General features: G+C 37.7%; 1 protein-coding gene across 2 annotated transcripts; it reads right to left on the reverse strand.

Moving 5' to 3' along the window:
* Positions 1 to 301: 301 nt before the first annotated feature.
* On the reverse strand, positions 302 to 9,285 carry NABP1 (nucleic acid binding protein 1). Of its 2 annotated transcripts, none has more exons than XM_028510370.2 (6): positions 8,687 to 9,285; positions 8,226 to 8,364; positions 5,467 to 5,538; positions 3,494 to 3,569; positions 2,734 to 2,800; positions 302 to 1,677 (listed from the first exon to the last, which is right to left on the reverse strand). In XM_028510370.2, exons 1-6 carry the CDS (start codon positions 8,775 to 8,777, stop codon positions 1,508 to 1,510), a joined length of 615 nt encoding a protein of 204 aa, XP_028366171.1. In that variant the 5' UTR covers positions 8,778 to 9,285; the 3' UTR covers positions 302 to 1,507. The 2 variants fall into 2 exon arrangements, with proteins under 2 accessions (XP_028366171.1, XP_028366172.1); XM_028510371.2 differs by having other exon boundaries at positions 9,158 to 9,280.
* Between the last annotated feature and the right edge of the window lie 10,694 nt (positions 9,286 to 19,979).

Here is a 19,979-nt window from a genome sequence, read left to right on the forward strand (position 1 = left end):
TCGTGCATTATTTCATCTACCCCTTAACTCTCCTCACAGTGCCTAACACATAACATGTACTGAAATATTTGTCTGCTACACTGAATTAGAATAAATAATCTCACACAAATTTTATATTCAAACACTATGGAATTTTCAGAAAACAAAGTCTACTTAAATAATTTTGTGACTTGAGGTGGGGGAACAAGACAGAGCAACAACTGCAGAGCTGGTATTCACCAGGCCGAAGTCGTCATTATAGCTACAGTAAAATGTACTGGCTCTCCACTGTAAATCACTGAAAGAGCAAAGGGTAGGTCTGTTAACATTAATGCAAGTTTTTATTCAAGAGATAATAGAAAGAGTTGAATTCTAACAAAGGAAAATCTCACCAGTTATCCACCCTACAATAAAAAGTGGAACTGGGGACCATTTACAACACATAAATAAACTCTACTTTTACATTTCTGCATAAAGCTGTACTCGCTTCTGAGAGAGCCATTTCTTAACTTTTGCTGATAAGGCTTTGTAAATTTTGTTCAGAAACTTTAATAACCCACACACACACACACATACACAAACACACACACAGACATAACACACCCTTCAAATAAACTAAGTACCTAGGGTTTTTACTCCAGGCTGAGTTTTTACAAGTACCTAGAATCCTGTAACTTAAGACAGCATATTTCTCCATGAATTCAATTTGAATTGCCTTCACTATGTTTACTGCCTGTAATTTTTAATAATAATTAGATAAATGTTTATAATGACCCTACAACTCCCTCAAATTATACTTTAATATTTAACATTGGTAGTTTCAAAAAAATAAATACCCAAAGCCTCAGTTTTAAATTTCTTTCTGTGTAAAGCATCAAGTTGATAACAAATATTAAAGGACCATCCTAAATAAAGTAAATGTAGCTTTTCTTCTAAAAATCACTTGTTATACTACAGATCACATTCTAAACTGTAACTCTGGTAAAGAATATGTTTTTTGGTAATAAAACAAGAGTTTAGGATGATCCAGTACTTGGAAAATCTTAATGGCAGTCACCCAATGAGTCACGAACACTTACAAATTACTGCTAGTATTGATCAAGTTTTTGGTTTTCTTTGATGGTTATCACTTTAGTTAGTAATATCTGACTTTAAGACAGAGAACATCTCCCACTAAAGCCTTATTTTAAATATTACAAAATGTACGCAGAAGATAGACTCATAGAGGCTATAATACCGATGTCTTAAGTAACTCAAGGGTGAGTTATATCCAAAACTAGAGGATATCCAAAAACATTTTTGCTCTAGAAATAAATGCCCCTACTTTCAGCGTATTCCCATTCTTCAATAGGAGACTTGAGCAGCTTAACAGTTTTGCTATAAAAACAAACACTTTTGTTAACAAACCAAAAACATAAAAAGAAACTGATAAAGAACATAGTTTTCACAGTTAACAATAAATAAAAGTGCAGTAAGTGTTCAAGTAGGGCATGTAGTTTAAAAACTACATGTGAGTATTTGGCATAGGTCATCTTTTAAAGGCTCTCCGAGGGTCCCTGCCATTACTTATTGTGGTAATGACTGTCTGAGTATTAGCTGTTCCTGGTAGCTGTGGATTTATAGCTCCCCGGCCATTGCTTCTACCAGCATATGAAAATTGACATCCCCTTGATTCTGGGCCAGGTTGAACCCCATTTCCTAAAAAAGAATATAAAAATTCATCACCATTTGTAGAATGAATATACAAACTCATCACTCATCTATAGAGGCATACCTATTTGAAGTTATAACACATGCTATTAATACTTACAAGTAATACTAGGGAAAACAAGTGCTTTTACCTTTAAACTACTGGAAAAAACCCAAGCTGGGTTCTAGGTTTTTTCCAAACATATGACTACTCTAAGTATATTAACATGATGCTGCATTAACAGAGAGAAGAACAAAGAACAACCTGGGCAACAGAATGAGAAATTGGTTGAGAAGAAAAAAGTATAGACAACACACTGCCTACACATTGTAAGGGAAAAAGAGAGGACAAATGATGAGAGTGCTAGTACATTGGGTTCAAATACGCTTATTAACGTCTCAAAAGAGACAATGTAATTCTACCTTTTTAAAGGAAAACACAGCAGTTTCTCACAATGTGATGATCACCACTGTGCCAAAACATGGAGCTATCAGTTCAAATAAATGACAGCCACCTTAAGCGAACTCTCTGATCACCAAAGACTTTTCCCCAGTTATTAGCATAAGACTTCAAAAAAGCTTTATAACATGGTGGTAAGAACCATTAACATGACATTTGAGGGTATTTGAAGGGTAAAGGCTAATCTTTTAAAGAGGCAGCTATCAGAATGTGAACTATTGAGTTATTAGTTTGAAGATAAAAGGCTTTCAGTGTATAACAATAACCAGTAATTCTGCATCTGCTAATAATCACCAGATCACAAATATTTTACAACAATAAATGGAAAAATAACATATCACCAAATCCTAGATTTCTACATTATTAGTTAAGGTTCACTACCGTATTCCCAGTAGCTGGCCCAAATGTTTAAATATAGAATGTGCTCAATAAATTAGTTAAAGAGGGCATCTGCTTTCTAGAAAATTGACTATTTGGGAATTCCCTGTTTACCAGTAGTTCCCTTTTAGAACTAATTTATGCCTAAAGACAGTATTTTCCTCTACAGCTTTCAAAAAATATATTCTCTGATTACAGTTATGCCAAAAAAAAAAAAAAATTCTTACCCACTGGTCCAAATGTACCTGTACCCATATTACTATTCATGGAATTATTCTTCTGTTCACTATGTGCCTAAAAAAAATTTTAATTTAACCAAATGAGTATTTTTTAAAAAACACATTTATGTTATTAATGTTATTTTAACATGTTGAACCCATTCCTTTTTCATTTTTAATGTTTTCTTAAACAAAATTTTTAAAGATTTATCCAAGTCCAATCAATGAATGTTTCCCAGACCTTTTACCTTATTTTATTTCCTGGTTTTACTTCTTACCCAATCTTCAAAGTGCTAAATGGCACATATACTTAATATATGACATTACAGATACATATTCAGACTCACAAAACATGCAGAATAAAAATGACTTTAAAAAAAGATTCCTGCCCTGGCTGGTGTGACTCAGTGGATTGAGAACCAGCCTGCAAACCGTTACCAGTTCAATCCCCAGTCAGGATACATGCCTGCGTTGTGAGCCAGGTCCCCAGTTGGGGGCTGGAGGCCTCCAAGAGGCAATGTATAGATGTTTCTCTACCTCCCTGTCTTCCTCCCTTCCCCCCTCCTCCAAAAATAAATAAATAAAATCTTTAGAAATTGGTTAACTTAGAAGGCAACAGATAGTTTAAAAAAAGAAAAATTCCTTTTTTCAATAAACTGTCTTCAATATACTGTGGGTATGACAGCGTTGGCAACCTCACCATAGAATTACAGTGCGCAGTCAAAATTGGCCTAATCATAAAAATAGACTATACATTTGGATTAATTACCCCTTTGTTTTGTTGTCCTCGATAATCTGGGTTAGGTTCACTGAAATTTGGCAATTCTGAATACACCATACAAAATCTGAAAGAAAACAAAGGACAAGTTAAATGACTTCTGAAATAAAGTATTCAACCTCTCTTTATATAACAAGCATAACTTATAGGAATGACAAATTTAGATGTCAAATGAATTAACTAAAAAACAACCTGCTGACTAACTCTATTCATTTATAACAGAAACTTCCTAAATGCTTATGTTCCATTAAAGCATCAAGTATTTGATTGTCTACAATGTATGAAACATTCTCTTTTGTATTTTAATTCTTCTGTACCACAAAAATACACCATGCCAAAGATCATGGACACAGAAACACATTTGTCCTGTTTTCCCCCATAGGCTGATGCCACTGAACCATGTTTAGGGTTCCAGAGTGGTTTTTCCAGCAGTGGTGATGGATTAGCACGGATCCATTCACACACTCTCATCCAGTCCCTCACTGTGGACCATTCACTGTGAATCTGCAAAGATAATCATTCAAGGTTAAGACTGGATTCTGCAGACATGAATAAAGACAAGTGGCTTTCAAAATGACAGTTTATTCCAATGATTCTTAGAAGTTGACTATGGCATATATTAACATTCACACAAGATTCCCATCCCACAAGAAACTAGAACTAGTTTTGGTAAATGCCAGACTGACCCTGATAAAGTTAAGTCACTAAGAACAGAGAAGCAGTGGTTCTTCACTTAACTGATTCCTTTACTATAAATACTTCTCCATACATGAAGGTGACAACACGATCCTAATCTTTCAGTAATACTGATATTAAGTTCTTTCATAACATATTGTTCTAATACACAGGTGGCAAACACAAGGCCAGTGGGCAGTATCCAGCCCTCCACCTTGTTTTATCTGGCCCAGCACCTTGTTTCTATCCAGCAGCAATGCTGACTCCTTGCCCCTAGTTGAGGAGTAGTTACATTGATACAGTCCTAAAATTACATCCAGCCCTTTGAAGGCCAACTGCAAGGCTGATATTGCCCCTGGTGAAAATCAGTTTGACACCTCTGCTCTATTACTACTCTAAATGCGAACATAAAACATAAGTGAATCCTAATTTTCCTCCTAGAAAAGGCAGAGTTACCGGTTTCTGATCTCTAAAAGCTAGCAAGATTGTTTATTTGTCCACACAAAGTATCTTACCCTTGAAATAAGGAAGAGTTTTCCTTTACTGATTGATTAATTGACTGATTGATTGGGTGCCACTTTGTCTTCTCTCTTTAAATATCCTCTAAATTGATGGGGAAGAAGTAAATGTCTAAGCATTAACCAAGCGGAATAAACTAACGATTTGCCTTAGTGCCCACATCAGACTTTATGAGTATACCACAAATGTCTAAGGTAGCAAGTATGCTGAATTACCTTTACACCCATAGAGAGGATAGTTCCTCCAAGTCAGGGTGGAGATTACCAAGATAGGAAGTAGCACATGGAAGCTTGCAAAGCCTGTATGGTACCTAGATTGTGGATAAATACAGGACTTCATTTGTCATTGCTAGAAGTCCTTTACCATGAGTACATATTCACCCATAAACAGAGAAAAAGACAATTTAAACTCATGGCCAAAACCCATAGTTAGCTTATCTGGCAATTCACTAGAAGACAGAGCCAACTTCAAATGGCACCTGAAAAATGCACATTACCAAAGCCTACAGAAATGGTCTCACTGGGGCTTGTCTCAAGTGCAGATTCTTAATGCTGTTTGCCAGAAAAACTAACATTCTCGGCCACAGAAAACAGTATTGATAGCAGTTCAACTAATACATGTAGGTAAAGTTATTTTTAAATTCAATTTGCTGAAGGCATTCTGTTTAGCAGTGAAAAACAAACCAAGAAAAAGATCTGTAGTGTATACCACTTTTTTAGTAAACATTATTTGTAGTTTCTTCAATTATACAAAATGTATTTAACACTTACTCCCCAATTTTTTGAAGTTCTCCACCCCTCCCAGTATAAAGTGTCAGACATCCTTTCCACATGGATGCATATCTAGAAAGAAAAGAAACATTAGTTTTACAGAAATATATAAGAGAGATTTTTTTCTCCTATTTATATTAAGTAAATATTTTTTGCATTTTTGTATTGGATGCAGGTGGGGATCAAACCCCGTGTCTACCATAGCAAATCAAATACAATTAATTAATCTAACTTTGGCTAACTTGTTACTTACTAAGGAATAATACAAAGAAAATTCTACTGCCAAATTTTGACATAATCACCTAAACTGTAACAAACTCTAGAAAACAAAAGGTCTTTTTTTGCAAAGCAAGCATCACTATACTCTAAAGGGCACATTTTTAGTCAGTTAACAATGGGAGAACTTACAACTGCAGTGATTCAAGCAGAAATTATTTTTCAATCACAGGATATATATAAAATCAACACCCTAGTGTTTACTTTTATATTCATTTACTTGGTCTAGTCGATTTGATATAATTGTTTTTCCTTTGCTTCCATAAAACACACAGGGTTCCCAAGCTCCGGAAAATGTGACAGAATTTAATCAAGGGGCTAAAACAAGCTAAGACCACCAATCTTTCACCCATCTGCCTCTCCAAATTTGCTGTTTTTAACACTAACTTGGCTGAGCAATTATTTACTCTTAAAAATTTTGAATGCAGACAGCATCATTAGATGAACCAATCCTACGCATAAATCTAAAAAAATTTAAATTAATCAATATTATAAAAATTAGTCCAAGGTTTGGTTTTCAGTAGTTCTTTGTACAATTACTAATGTTAACTTCATGTCTTAGAATAAATTATAACCAAATATTGTTTAGTCTAGTGATAGTTCATCTTTTACTACAGGTAATAAAAATCTGCTAGTTCCACATTATATATTTCTCTTTATTTAGTACACTTTATTAAAGACTCACTCTATCAATCCTATGTTAGTTAAAGTGACTTAAGAGACAGTGTACTGATATTTTACCATAGTAAAAACTGATGCATATTTTGAGAAAAACATTTAAAGTTATTACAGTTAAAACATTGAACTTGCACTTGTTTCAGGAAATAAGATCAACATTTGCAGGGCCTTCTGATAAACATATCAATATTCAAATTACCATTATTTAGATGCTTATCTTTCTTCAAAAACCACTTAGATTCAACTAGAATTTAAGGGTCTTACAGTGGGCCAGACTCTGCTGGATGTGTTATTTTAGTAAGTAAGGTATAACTATTCCCATTTCATAGAAGGGAAAGTTAATGAAGTGTGAGAACTTCAAGGTCACATTGAAGTTAGGAAATACCAGTTTCTTTAGTTTTGAATTTTTCTTAAAATTGTACTACTTGGTAACCATAGTCCTTAAAATCCTAAAGCTACTATATAGCTTGAGTTTAGTTTTCCACAATTTTTTGGTTGGAGAAATCTATGTATTTTTTCTGACTACAAAGTATGAAATATTTGAAAGGAAATGCTGTTTCCGGTATATAAAATACTTTAAATCACCTGAGAAGGTACTTTGGTAGCTAAAACTACTTTAATTATGCTAATCCTCACCACACCCTCCCAGGTAGGAATTCTCTTTTGGTTAAGTTAAATATGTGGAAGTTTAGAAGACACAATTAGTGTTATTAATGAGTCAGTGTATGAAAATTAAATGTCTAAGTCCTGACTCCCACTTCCTTCTTTGATGATACTCTGCCTCACTTCCTGAGGATGTAAGGCCTGTAAGATATTGTTATCAAAGGGTTCCTACACTGAGTTATCCAACACATCTCAATTTCCACTCGTTTTTTCCTAGTTATGGCCAATAAATTAATACAATTCTGTTGACCATAAAGCTTCCAAAATCTATTTTGAAGACCCTTTTCCAGCCTTTTATCTTCCTAAGATAAAGATCTGGTAAGTTTTTAAAGGCAGTCTAACTACCAAACAACAAAGACTGCTAATTTTTAAAAGCCAATCTTCCAAGTGACTTTTTTGGATGAAGATATAGATGTCTTTCTGCCAAACATTTTCTGCGTATCATTCTGGGTTTTGTACATTGATCTTGCAGCAGTAGGCACAAAAAATCATTTTTGAGAACGTGCCTTGCAGATTAAAATTCCCCCTCTAAATATGCACAACTAAAATATTGGCAGGACTTCAAAAGTCATTAAAAGGGAGAAAAAATTGACAACTATATTACATTAAATAATTTATGAAAAAGATAAAATACTGACTACGTTAATATTCTCAATCTACTTTAGACTCAATAATCTCGGAACAGTATTTAAAAATCTAACCTGTAAACTAAGGAGGGTGGCGGGGGTCGATTCCTGGCTAAAACTGACTGCTTAAAAAAAAAAAAAAAACTTTATTGATTTGAAGTGGGGGATGGGCGAAGGAGGCGGGTAGGGAAGAAGAGGGAAGGAACACCGATTTGTTGTTCCACCCATGCCCGGGGGATACAACCCTCAAACTTGGCTATCCCGACCTTGCTCTAACCAACTGAACTACCAGGCCAGAGATTTGAAGTGACTGCTTTTAAAGGCAAGGTTGTTACATTCCAGCTGTCCACCGGCCGAAATAATATCAAAGAGGCTCAAAACTCCTCGGGAGTGGCCCACAGAATAAACGTGGAACTTTAGAACTTGCCAAGGTCCTGGGTGTCAGCCAATCCCGATTCCACAGACTGTGCCCTCAGAAAGCACTCTCCCCCATCCCCCACTTTTATGCCAACCTACCCTCTGGTTAACCGAATAATATCCCCTGGTTGTATGAGACCTCCGATTTCATCCCACACGGAAATAGTGATGCTGCCCGTTTTATCGGCCACTTTGCATGATCTCACTTCATGGCCGTCTTTGGTTTTGGTCACGCGTCCTGCGAAGATTTAAAAATCAAAAGGGGAGAGGGGGTATATTAGTTAATGGGGACTTCCAGAAAGGCTCGGCAACTCCTGCTGATATCTAAGCGCATCTGAAAGCTGGGAAGAAGTTGAGCCCCGGGTTCTCGCCGCAATATCCAAGCCCTGGGTGGGGTGGGGGGGTGGGGGGACACCAGTACCACGTGGGCGGGGGAGGGGAAAGGAAGAGAGGAGGGGGGGATCCCTCAGCTCGCGGCGGCGGCGGCGCCCTTCCCTCCTGCCCCGCGAGGCACGGGGGCGGTGGGAAGGGCGGTGGAATGGGCTGCGGGCCCCACTTACCTATCTCCAGGACAATAAAGACGACATTTAAGTTTTTCAGTCCGGGCTTAATATCTTTTATAAAAAGTGGTGGGTCGTTGACCCCATTCATATTGAGGCAGGTGCGCTTACGGCTGCGGAGACGCGGGTGAAAAGGGAGCGGGACAAAGCTTCCCACCCTCCCGGGCTAGGGACCAGGGCAGAGGGGCGACCTTGGGCGGGGGTGGCAAGAGAAGGGGAGAAAGCAATTAGTCAGGGACCAAGGAAACCAGCCCAGGTGGCTGAGCCTTAAAAAAAATAAAATGAAAATGAAAAATAAAAAATAAACCGCTCAGAAGTTTAAAAGGAAAAAAAAAACGAACCACTCCGCACACCAACCCCGTCCCCAACCGGGAACAGGAAGGCAAGCGTGCGAACTGCCCCCTTCTTTGGATAAAAGGCAGAAAAAAAGACAGCGAGGGGACGCCTCTGCCCTGAGTCCCGCTCACATACACATGGGCGCGCGCCCAATCCGTCCCGGGACCTGGGAAGGGACCGCCTGTCACAGCGAGACGGGAGCACAGAGCAACCTTCAGCGCAACCAGCGTCCCAAACAGCGACTGCCGAACGCGCCCGCGCGCTGGCTGAACCCTCCAGGTGCTCCGCCCCTTATGACGTCACGTGGCGTCGGCACGCCCACCTCCCGGCTGACCAGCCCCGGGGGGGGAAGGGAAGCCAAGGGGTGAGTACAAATTGGAGACGCCCGCGCAGCCTCCTTCGCTCCTCCCCGGCTGTCAACGCGGGCCCCGCCCCTCAGCCTTCCAATCCGCTCCGGGCACCGCCCCGCCCTGTTCCCGTTTCCGCCGTAGCGCGTTGCGTCTGCTTTGCCCTGCCTAGTCTTCCTTCTGTGTGCTGCTACCACGCGAAGTCAACCTTCGGTTTTCTTGTCTGTTTTTTTCTTCCCCTCTGAGTTCAGTCCTCTACATAGGTGCTTTAGTCCCGCAGTCACCGGGAGTGGTTGTGTGTAGGACTGAGTGGGCAGTCAAAAACTACGCTGTCCCCTGACTGGTCGGGTTGAAGGAGAAAAGAAGGGATGGGTCTTCAGCTGCCAGTCTGGAATGTTAGGACCAGAAGGAACTTGGAGATCTATTCGACCACCTCATTTAAACATTCTTTAAATTGTTGAAATCCGGAAAGGTGAGGTAGCGTCACCCAGCTACTTGTAAGCAAGCAGGACTTCAAAAAAAGTCTTCTGACCTGGTCTTGCACTTTTAACCCTGGAATAACTAGGCAGATAGACAAGTCGTTAAGTTCCTTTGTAAACTTCTCATTTTTCATTACCCCTGCCCTCTCGGGGTACGCCCATTTGCTTTTATTCTCTACACTTTTTAAAAAATGGCTATTTTTTAGAGCAGTTTTAGGTTCACAGAAATATGTAGATGCAGGGACAGATTTCCTATATACTCCTGAGCACCACATATACCTAGCTCCCCCCATTACCAATATCCCCCACCAGACTGGTAAATTTGTTACAGTTGATGAGCCTACATTAACACATAACTATCACCCAAAGTCCAGCATTATAGTGTACAGAATAATTTCACTGCCGCCAAAATACGTATGCCACCCGTTTTCCTTTCCTTTCCCCTAACTCCTGGCAACCACTGATCTTTGTATTGTCTTCATAGTTTTGACTTTTCCAGAATGTCATATAATTGGAATCATACAGTATGTAGCCTTTTCGGATTGGCTTCCTTCACTTACTGGTAATAGGCATTTAAATTTCCTTCATGCCTTTTCATGGGCTATGAAATCATGAACTTGTTTTTATGTATCAAAAAAATCATAAAACAGCATGGGAAACCCTGAAACATTATAATCTGGGACAGGGCAGGGGGGTGGGGAGATGAAGAAAGTTTTCTTTATGTCATGTAGTGAAAAGGGCATGACTTGAGAAAGAGACCTGGGCTCAAACTGTTTACTAGTTGTGTGACCTTTAGACATTTGATCAAGATTTCTAGTTTACTCGTCTGGACAAAAGAAGAATGTCTTCCTTAGAGGATTACATAGGCTATAAATAAATTATTCAACTATTGCCTAACAAATACTAGACATTCAGTAAGTACTTTTGCCTTATTTATTTTTATTATTAAAAAAACAATAATAGCTTAAACTGGTTATTTAATCTTTTCATCCATCCTGTTTTGACTGCTGATTTTTATCCCCATTTTATAGACAATGAAACAGACCAGACACAACAGAGCTAGAGAATGATCAAACTGGGTTTTGAATCTAGGCAGTCTTGACCCCAGAGCCCTCTGTTACCTTTATCCTAAAAGTAATTTTTAGACTTAAATTGCAGTGGTAAAACTACAAAAGTCAAAAGCACCCTGAAGAAATAAAGCATTAGCAGTAAGGTATATCTTGTAGGGCTTTGAAGAGCTACCTAATTAACTGTTTTTAATGGTAACAGAAATGAAGAATGTCAGAGAATTTTCATGGCAGAAGCCTTAATTTTTTCTTGATTCTTTCTGAATATTTTTAGATGAACCACCACTTTCCAAATATCTGCAAACAAATGGCATCGATATATCAGTGCCTGAGATAAGTTTCAAAATCACAACATCAGCAGCAGGGTCAAGACAATATTAAAGAAGCAGAAGCTTCCATTTCGTGATCAAATGTGGCCAGAAGGCCAAAGACATTGATGTAATGCTGGAAAGTGGTATGAAATAATATTAAAAACATGCTTTCAACATCAAATTAAAAAATAACAAAACATGTCTGTTAATGGTAGAACAACATCCAACCTTAGGACTCCCAAAGACTCCTAGAATCAGAAGCTCTGATTCTACCATGATTATCTGACAGGACTTGATACTTCAGTTGGATTTTTCCCCAAAGCTATATTCTTGAACATGAGCAAAAATTTTTTTTTTAATTCTCATAGAAGCAATATTTAAATCAGACCTTGGTTTGGCAAGATCTTTAAAATATTAACAGTGGACAGAAAACCAGTTAAGAATGGTGAGCAGAATTGTGCCAAGAGTTTGGCCACAGTTGTGGCCTCAGCCACTTGTTCTCAGAAAGGGCATTAGGTATGGCTGTTCAGACCAATTTTATTGACATTTTATAAAGAAAAGCCAAGCAGTTATGAAACCAAGCTCCACAAAAGCAGAAGCTGGTGCTCAGAAGAGCAGCCCAGCCCTCCCCTTCCCCTCACAGGACAGAAGTAGAGCCAAACATCTACTTCCTTCCCTGCTAACTAGCAGTTCTCAGAAAGGAAATGGCAACCAAGTGCTTTCTCATTTACCAAAACTGAAGACATCCTAGATAAATGAGGTGGTGTAAGCAGTGTACAAACTCTTCAACCCAGGCCAGTCGGTTTCAACTACCCCCAAATCACTCCTCAGGGATAGTAGTTAATAAAAATAGAAAGGGGATGTCCAGAAAAACAACTGTTGCCACTCAGATAAGCTTTCCTAATAGTACCATTCAGTGAAGTTAACAAAGAAATCCATCACTCGTCCCAGCCAGTTAGGTCATAATGATTATATTGCTGATTCCTTACTACATTCACAAGATGGTGTGCTTCCTTCTAAGGCTTGTTCTTCAGTCCTCCTCATTTTCATAGCCCAAACATAAATTTATTCCAAGATGATGAGAGGTTTATGCTCAGAGTCTCAACACCATTACTCCACATAAAAAAGATACTGCTTAGTGAGACTCAGTACAATGTCAGAGGGCATCCATTAGAATCTTGAACATAAGGTTCCAGTTATCTGGGTCCTCATGGACAAAGGTTTTCCTGTAACTATTCCTTCTTACCACTCACTACCTATGCTCACTCCAGGTTCTGGTTCCTGGGATCACAAAGTTCATTTTCACTCTCTTTGCACTATTCATCAATTTAAAACTATTACAAAGTAAACAAAACAGGTACCTTTTGATACATCTCATGTGGTGAAATTAACAATAAAAAAATAACAAGAACAACAGTGTTTTCACAGAATAAAGATAGTCCACTTTCTATCATAACTGGCTGGCAAGGTATTAAAAAAAGGTCTTTTCTTAATATTCTTAAGAATATTTAAGCAAGAGACTCATAAGTAATGTTTAGTAATATTTGCAACAATAGTCACACAAACCATCCCTATAATGATAAATATTAACACACATGGAGCATTTGCTATGTGCTAGGCATTTTACAGATAAGCTTATTATACTTATTAATATATTATTTGATAATATATGTGAAATGGATTTTCTTATAGTAAGTTATGCAGCTAGGATTTAAAACTGACTGTTACATGCAAAATCATTTTTTTACAAAACAGATTATTTGCCCTAAAAAACACATTTTTTGGTTAAGTGGGTGATTCAGTTTTTAAGGATTTGTAGCTTACAGTGATAAATGCAATAACATTTTGTCTGATCTCTAATGTCTCTGATTGTGTGGAGACAATGAAACTGAATAATTTTGTAGTTTCTTTTGGGCAGAAATGCATCCCTAAATGGGTTAATTAAACTCAGCTGTATTATCTTTTTAATGATAGAGTGAAGAACTCTGGCTTCTGTGTTCTAAAAAGTTTTTTTTCAAGTACACCATACATGTAAATAGTTGCCTGAGTTTATTGTTTATTCAGCTGAAAAAAAAACAAACAAGATATTGGCAATTGAACTAACTCAAAACTAATGAAACAAAATTATTTCTTTATTAGCGAAACGTGTCTAATTAGAGTATATATCGTAATCCTCATATTTAAAGGGATATTGGAGAAAAATGTACAAATAGAGCATGAGAAGGGTTCTGTAGGATCAAAAGTCCATTTCATATTTTATGTCTAGATGCTTCAGAAAGGGTTACTCGCTACTGCTTGCTGCTATTTCCCAGTGTACTATGTTGCTATAGACTGAATGTTTGTGTCCCCCTGCCAAATCATATGTTAAAACTGAGTCCCCAATGTGATGGTATTTAGAGGTATTTTGGGCCTTTGAGTGGTACTTAGATATCACACATGCACACCTACACATATACCAGTGAATCATCATGAAAGAACAGCAAATACTTCCTACAAATCCATAAATGAGAGCGCTTCTCATATGAGCATAGAATGTCTCAGTTGGAAGTATGTTCATAGATAATGTACTCTAACCCCTTCATTTTGTATATGAAAAAAATACAGGCCCAGAGATGTGAATAAGATTATTACCTACAGCCCCTAATGAATTAATGGATCTCAGTAATAATCATCATAGGCTGCTGATATGACAAGAAGGGACAACCAGTCCAAATCAATTAAGTCAGAGTCTCTGAAGGTGAAACTCACGCATCAATATATTTTGAAACCCTTCAGAGAATTACAATGTGCAACCAAGTCTGAGAATGACAGCAGGTTAGAAGAAACCTTTTTCACATGCTTTTTCTTGTTTTCCACATACCTACTCATACCCTGGAATAACATTTTATTTATATTAGCCTGGGAAACCCTGCAGTAAGATGAGTTTCTAGAAGTGTAATTACTGTGTATGTAGTTAAGACTTCTGATATGTATTGTAAAATTATACTTCAGGAATTTTGAAGAGATTCCCACTGCCATTTGTCCTTTGTGTAGGTATTAAATTCATTAATTTATTTAACAAAATTTTATTGAGCATCTACTGTGTGCCAGCACTAGGACTGCATAAGTGAAAAATAAGACATATGAAAATCCTTGGACTCCCAGTCAAGATGGAGGCATAGGTAGACATGCTTTGCCTATTCCTGCAACCATAGAAAGAATTACAACCAAAACTCAAAAAGAAGTACTACCCAGAACCATCAGAAAATTGAGCTGTGTGGAAGTGCAACAATTAAGGATTTAAAGAAGACATATTCACTCAAATGGGTAGAAGAGGTAGAGTTGCAGAAAATAGAACTGAGAGGCAGTATGGGGGGGAGGGTAAAGCTGCAGCAGAGGTGGTGGTAGAATGGATGGTCCCATATTCACATGTGGTGGTTAAAAATTGGGAGGGATACCCTGGGAGCGAGTGATCCAAGCCCTGGGCTAGACTGCAGAGTCCAGGGGTCCAACAATGGAAAGATAAACCCCCATTTCCTCTGGCTGTAAAAACCAGTGAGTGTTGGGGCACTGGAAGAAACAGCCCAAGTTTCACCACTTAAAGGGTGCACATGGTCTTAAAACATATGCAAACCCCAGGGCAGCAGCTGGAGGAGTACAAACCACATACAGGAAGTGGATAAAGTGACTGGAAATGTAGTGAACAAAAACAGACCTCCAGAGGCCAGGCAGTGGCACTGTCCCCTCTCTGGCTCTGGCCCCCAAGTGGAGCTGCAGAGTGATAAAGTGGGTTGCCCTGCCCTGGCTATTACCTAAGGCTCTGCCCCACACAATTTATAGGTGCCTTTGCTCTATAGGCCATGCTGCTATGACAGGGATTAAAAGCAGCTCTACCTAATACACAGAAACAAACACAGGGAGGCTGCCAAACTGAGGAGGCAAAGAAACGTGGCCCAAATGGAAGAACAGAACAAAACACCAGAAAAAAAAATTAAAACAGAGAGAGCCAACCTATCAGATGCCCAGTTCAAAACACTGGTGATAAGAATGCTCAGAGAACTCATTGAGTATGGAAAAAAATAATAAAGGAAGAAATGAAGGCTACACAAAGTAAAATAAAGAAATATATACAGGGAACCAAAAGTGAAGGGAAGGAAGCTGGGATTCAAATCAATGATTTGGAACATAATGAAGGAAATAAACAAGTCTACCAGAAAAGAAAGAAGAAACAAGAATTCAAAAAGATGAGGAGAGGCTTAAGAGGCTCTGGGACAACCTTAAACATACCAACATCTGAATCATTGGAGTGCCAGAAGGAGAAGAGGAAGAGCAAGAAATTGAGAACTTGTTTGAAAAAAAATGAAAGAAAACTTCCCTAATTTGGTGAAGAAAATAGACATGCAAGTTCAGGAAGCACAGAGAGTCCCAAACAAATTGAACCCAAAGTGGGCCACACCAAGATGCATCATAATTAAAATGCCAAAGGTTAAAGATACAGAGAATATCTTAAAAGCAGCAAGGGAAAAGCAGAGAGCTACTTGCAAAGGAATTCCCATAAAACTGTCAGCTGATTTCTCAAAAGAAACTTTGCCAGCAAGAAGGAACTGGCAAGAAGTTTTCAAAGTGATGAAAAGCAAGGACCTACAAACCTAGATTATTCTATCCAGCAAGTCTATCATTTAGAATAGAAGGGCAGATAAAGTGCTTCCAAGACATAGTAAAGCCAAAGGAATTCATCATCACTAAGCCATCATTACATGAAATGTTAAAGGGACTTATTTAAGAAAAAGAAGAAGATCAAAACTATGAACATTAAAATGACAAGAAACTCACAACTATCTACAGCTGAATCTAAAAAGCAAAAACAAACAGGCAAACAACAAGAACAGGAACAGAATTCTAGGTATGTTAGGATTGTTATCAGCTGGGAGTGGGAAGGGGGTGTTATCAGCTGGGAGGGGGTTATCAGCTGGGAGGGGGAAGGGGAAGAATGGGAGAAATGGTGCAGGGATTAAGAAGCATAACTGATAGTAACAAACTAGACAGGGTAGTTAAGAATAGTATAGGAAAGGAAGAAGTCAAAGAACTTACACACACAACGCATGGACAGGAACCACGGGGTGGATTGCTGGAGGGAAGGGAGGCACCAGGCAGAGGGGGGAAAGGGAGAAAAAATGGGACAACTATAACAGCATAATCAATAAAATATATTTAAAAATAAATAAACAAAAATCCCTGACTTCATAGAGCTTCCATTCAAATGTAAACAGACAGACAATAGACTAAATAATAAGTGAAATTATATGGTATGTTATAGTGTGATAACACTAAGGTGAAAAATGAAGAAAGGGAAGGAATAGGGCTTTAGCAGGAATGGCTACAGAAAGTGGGCAGGGAAGGTGATAGGTGAGTGCAGATATAAAGAAGGGAGGGAGCCATTGAAAAGGCCCAAGTTGTGTGGCTTTTTCCAGGAACTGTGAGAAGGCTGCTGTGACCGAAGCAGAGTAAGCAGGGAGTGCAGAAGATGAGGACAAAGAAGAGACTTACACACGAGGAGTTTGGCTTTTATTCTGAGACAGGAACCTGTTGGAATGTTTTCAGCAAAGACCTGACATTCTAATCTGACCCATCAGGATCACTCAGGCTGCTGGGTGGAGAACAAAAGCGTCGAGAGAGGAGGCGGGAAAAACAGTTCGGTGGTTATTAATTCACTTGAGATGTATGGTGGCCTATGCCAGGGTGGTGGCAGTAAAATGTGATCAGCATCTGGATCAATTTTGAAGATGGAGCCAACACATTAACTGGTTTGAAGTGGAGTATGTGAAAACGAGATAAATCAAATATGACTTCTAGATTTTTGGTCTGAATAACTAGGTGATGGAGTTGTCATTCACTGAAATAGGGGAAGCTAGAAGTGGAATAGTTTTGGGGGATTTGGAAAGATTCTTTAAGAGATGATTTCAGGAGGGCCCTTTAGACATAAAAAACAGTGAAGCAGGAAGAACACAGTAGGGAGAGTGGTGTGCTAGATGCACCAGGTGCTGGAAGTGGGGGTGTTTGTTTATGTTGTGTCAAAATGCTGCTGATAGATCAAGTGAGATAAAACTGAGGGTTGATTGTTGGATTTAGCAAAAATGAAGGCTAGTGGTGACCTTGACAAACAAAAGCAGTTGTAATGGAGTTGGTAGGGGTGAAAGCCTGAATAGATTGAGTTAAAGAGAGAATGGAAGTCAAGGAATTGGGTATGTCAAAGCGAATATATGTCACTCCTTCTAAGGTAAGTGCTTCAAAGGAGTGTGTAAAAATGGGCTATAACTTGAGAAAATGGCACAAAAGATTTTCTTAAAATGTGAAAAATAATTTTTATCATGATTTTAGGTTGAAGTGAATGGTTCATTATAAACAGAAAATAACAGAAACTTCTGGAAACACACCATTGACTTTAAACAGGGGGGACAGGGTGAGAGCAAGTGCCTTGGGATCACAGAAATTTCCTCCGTAACAGAAGGGGAGATGCTAGTGGATGGGATATGGTGGCGTGAGCATGTGACCGCTACTCTCTTCTGACTGCTACTGTTTTCCGAGTAAAATAAGTTCATCAGTTCAGAGTGTGTATAGAGAGGAGATGCTGAAAGTTTGAAGTGTGAGAAGCGGGTATGAAATAGTTATCAGGGAACAAGTGAGAGTGAGTGAACTAGGGAAATGTATTACAGTTTTAGAATAAGGGCAAAGTCTCACCTGAAGGCAATGAATAGTGAGTTTAAAGTTAGACTAACACCCGTGGTTTTGTATTTTTTCTTCAGACACATTCATCTGTGAACATTGAAGTACAGGCTAGAATGAGAATTGGACCCAATCTGTATTGGAGTTTCACAAGCGACAGAGACCCTGTGTTTTTGCAACATGTCATAAAAATCTTTCTCAGTTTATAATTTGCCTTTTCATTTTATCTGTATTTTTTAACTACAGAAACTATATTTTTACATGGTCAATCTATTGCCTTTCCCTATGCGTTCTTCCATTGCTTTTTTGCTTGAAGGAGTCTTCCCTTATAAATCAATGATAGAAACTTTCTTCTATATTTTCTCCAGTTTTTTTATGGTTGAATTTTTAACACTTTAATCTATTTGTATGTATGTTAGGATACAAAGCTCTAATGAAATATTCATCCAAAAGTTCTTTTGTCCCCCACGTTATTAAAAACCAATTCCTTACCCTTAGATTTGTAATTTTTAAAAAATATGTTATTTTATTATCTTTTTATATTTTGTAGGCTCTATTTTCAGTTTATCACTTCTAGGCCATTGATTTATCTGTCTGTTCTCAGTACTTAACATGCTTTAACTATTATAGATTTATAATCCTTCAGCATCTGATAAGGCAAATACCAACCTTCAGCCCCCCCCTTTTAATAAACATCTTTAACTATTATTGCTTACTTATTTTTCTAGAAAATTTTGTCATGATTCAAAAAACAAACCTTTCTCAGGGTATGTCTGGAATTTAAAGAAACCTAAAAATTAAAGTGGAAAATACTGATTTCGTTATAATCCACGTTTCCCATTTATGAACCATGCTATGATCCTTTATTCTTTTAAATCTTACTGGACTGGTTACTCATTTACTTTTTATATACTTTAAATTCCCCCGGGATACAGTTTTGCTTTGATTTTTATTTTGAGTGATTCCTCAGTTAAATTCCCAGAAAGGAAAGCAGAAGGTAACTTTCTGATACTTTACATATCCAAAAATGTCTCAGTTTTTTCTCACATATGTATGGTAGTTTGGGCAAGTGTAGGAGCTTTATATTGTAATCCTTTTCTCTTAATATGTGTCACTAAGGTGGATGGATGCAATGTTCCTTGAAACACTACTATTAGAAGAAAAAAATAGGAAACAACCTAAATGTAAAAAAAAAAAAAAAAACCAAGAGATTTATTAAATAAGTTACTGTATCATTACTAGAGAAGTCTATAGATGATTTTTTTAAGTAAGGGAAATATGTATAAATGATGTGTTGTGGAATTGTGTACCTGAAACCTGTATAATTTTGTTAACCAGTGTCACCCCAGTAAATTCAATTTTAAATAAATAAATAAAGGAAATAAACATCCATCGATAAGGAAACAAGTCCATGTGAAAAATGGAGACTGCATAACAATATGTGTACCATGATAAGATTTTTGAAAAATAAAGCCCTACATGGGTAATTATGGTATATCTATTTTTATCTATATATCTGAAAGAATATGTACTAAATATTGACAAATAACTATAGAAATTAAGATTAATGTATAGGGAAGGAAGAACTTTCACTTTTATATACTCTAAATTATTTGAAGTTTTAGAATTATGTCTTATTAGCAACTAACAGGTACATAGTTTTATATAACCAAGGTACACATTTGCTTCACCTTTTTCCACAACTTTATGACACTGTTAACCACACTCGCTCCTATACAAATACTGTGTTAGGTGCCTCTTCTAAATATTCCCCTGACACTGTACTTATTCTAAGTATAGAACTTTTCATTTTCATTTATAATTGCCTATGTCTATTTTTTTTAAGTAGAATGAAAAGTCAGGTACTTTCCCTGGTTATCATTTTATGTTATACCTCACAAAGTACCAGTACAATAACTATTAGTTGAAAGTGTCTGTGAGATTTGAAATAGAATGTGTACTATCTAGTTCTTTGGCAAGTGAAAGAGGCAGTGTTCAGAAGGTAGTAAAAGGAAGTGATATCAGCAGAGTGGAAAGTCCTGAGGGTGACT

This window comes from Phyllostomus discolor, chromosome 4 (genome assembly GCF_004126475.2).
Source record: "Phyllostomus discolor isolate MPI-MPIP mPhyDis1 chromosome 4, mPhyDis1.pri.v3, whole genome shotgun sequence".
Taxonomy (NCBI): Eukaryota; Metazoa; Chordata; class Mammalia; order Chiroptera; family Phyllostomidae; genus Phyllostomus; species Phyllostomus discolor.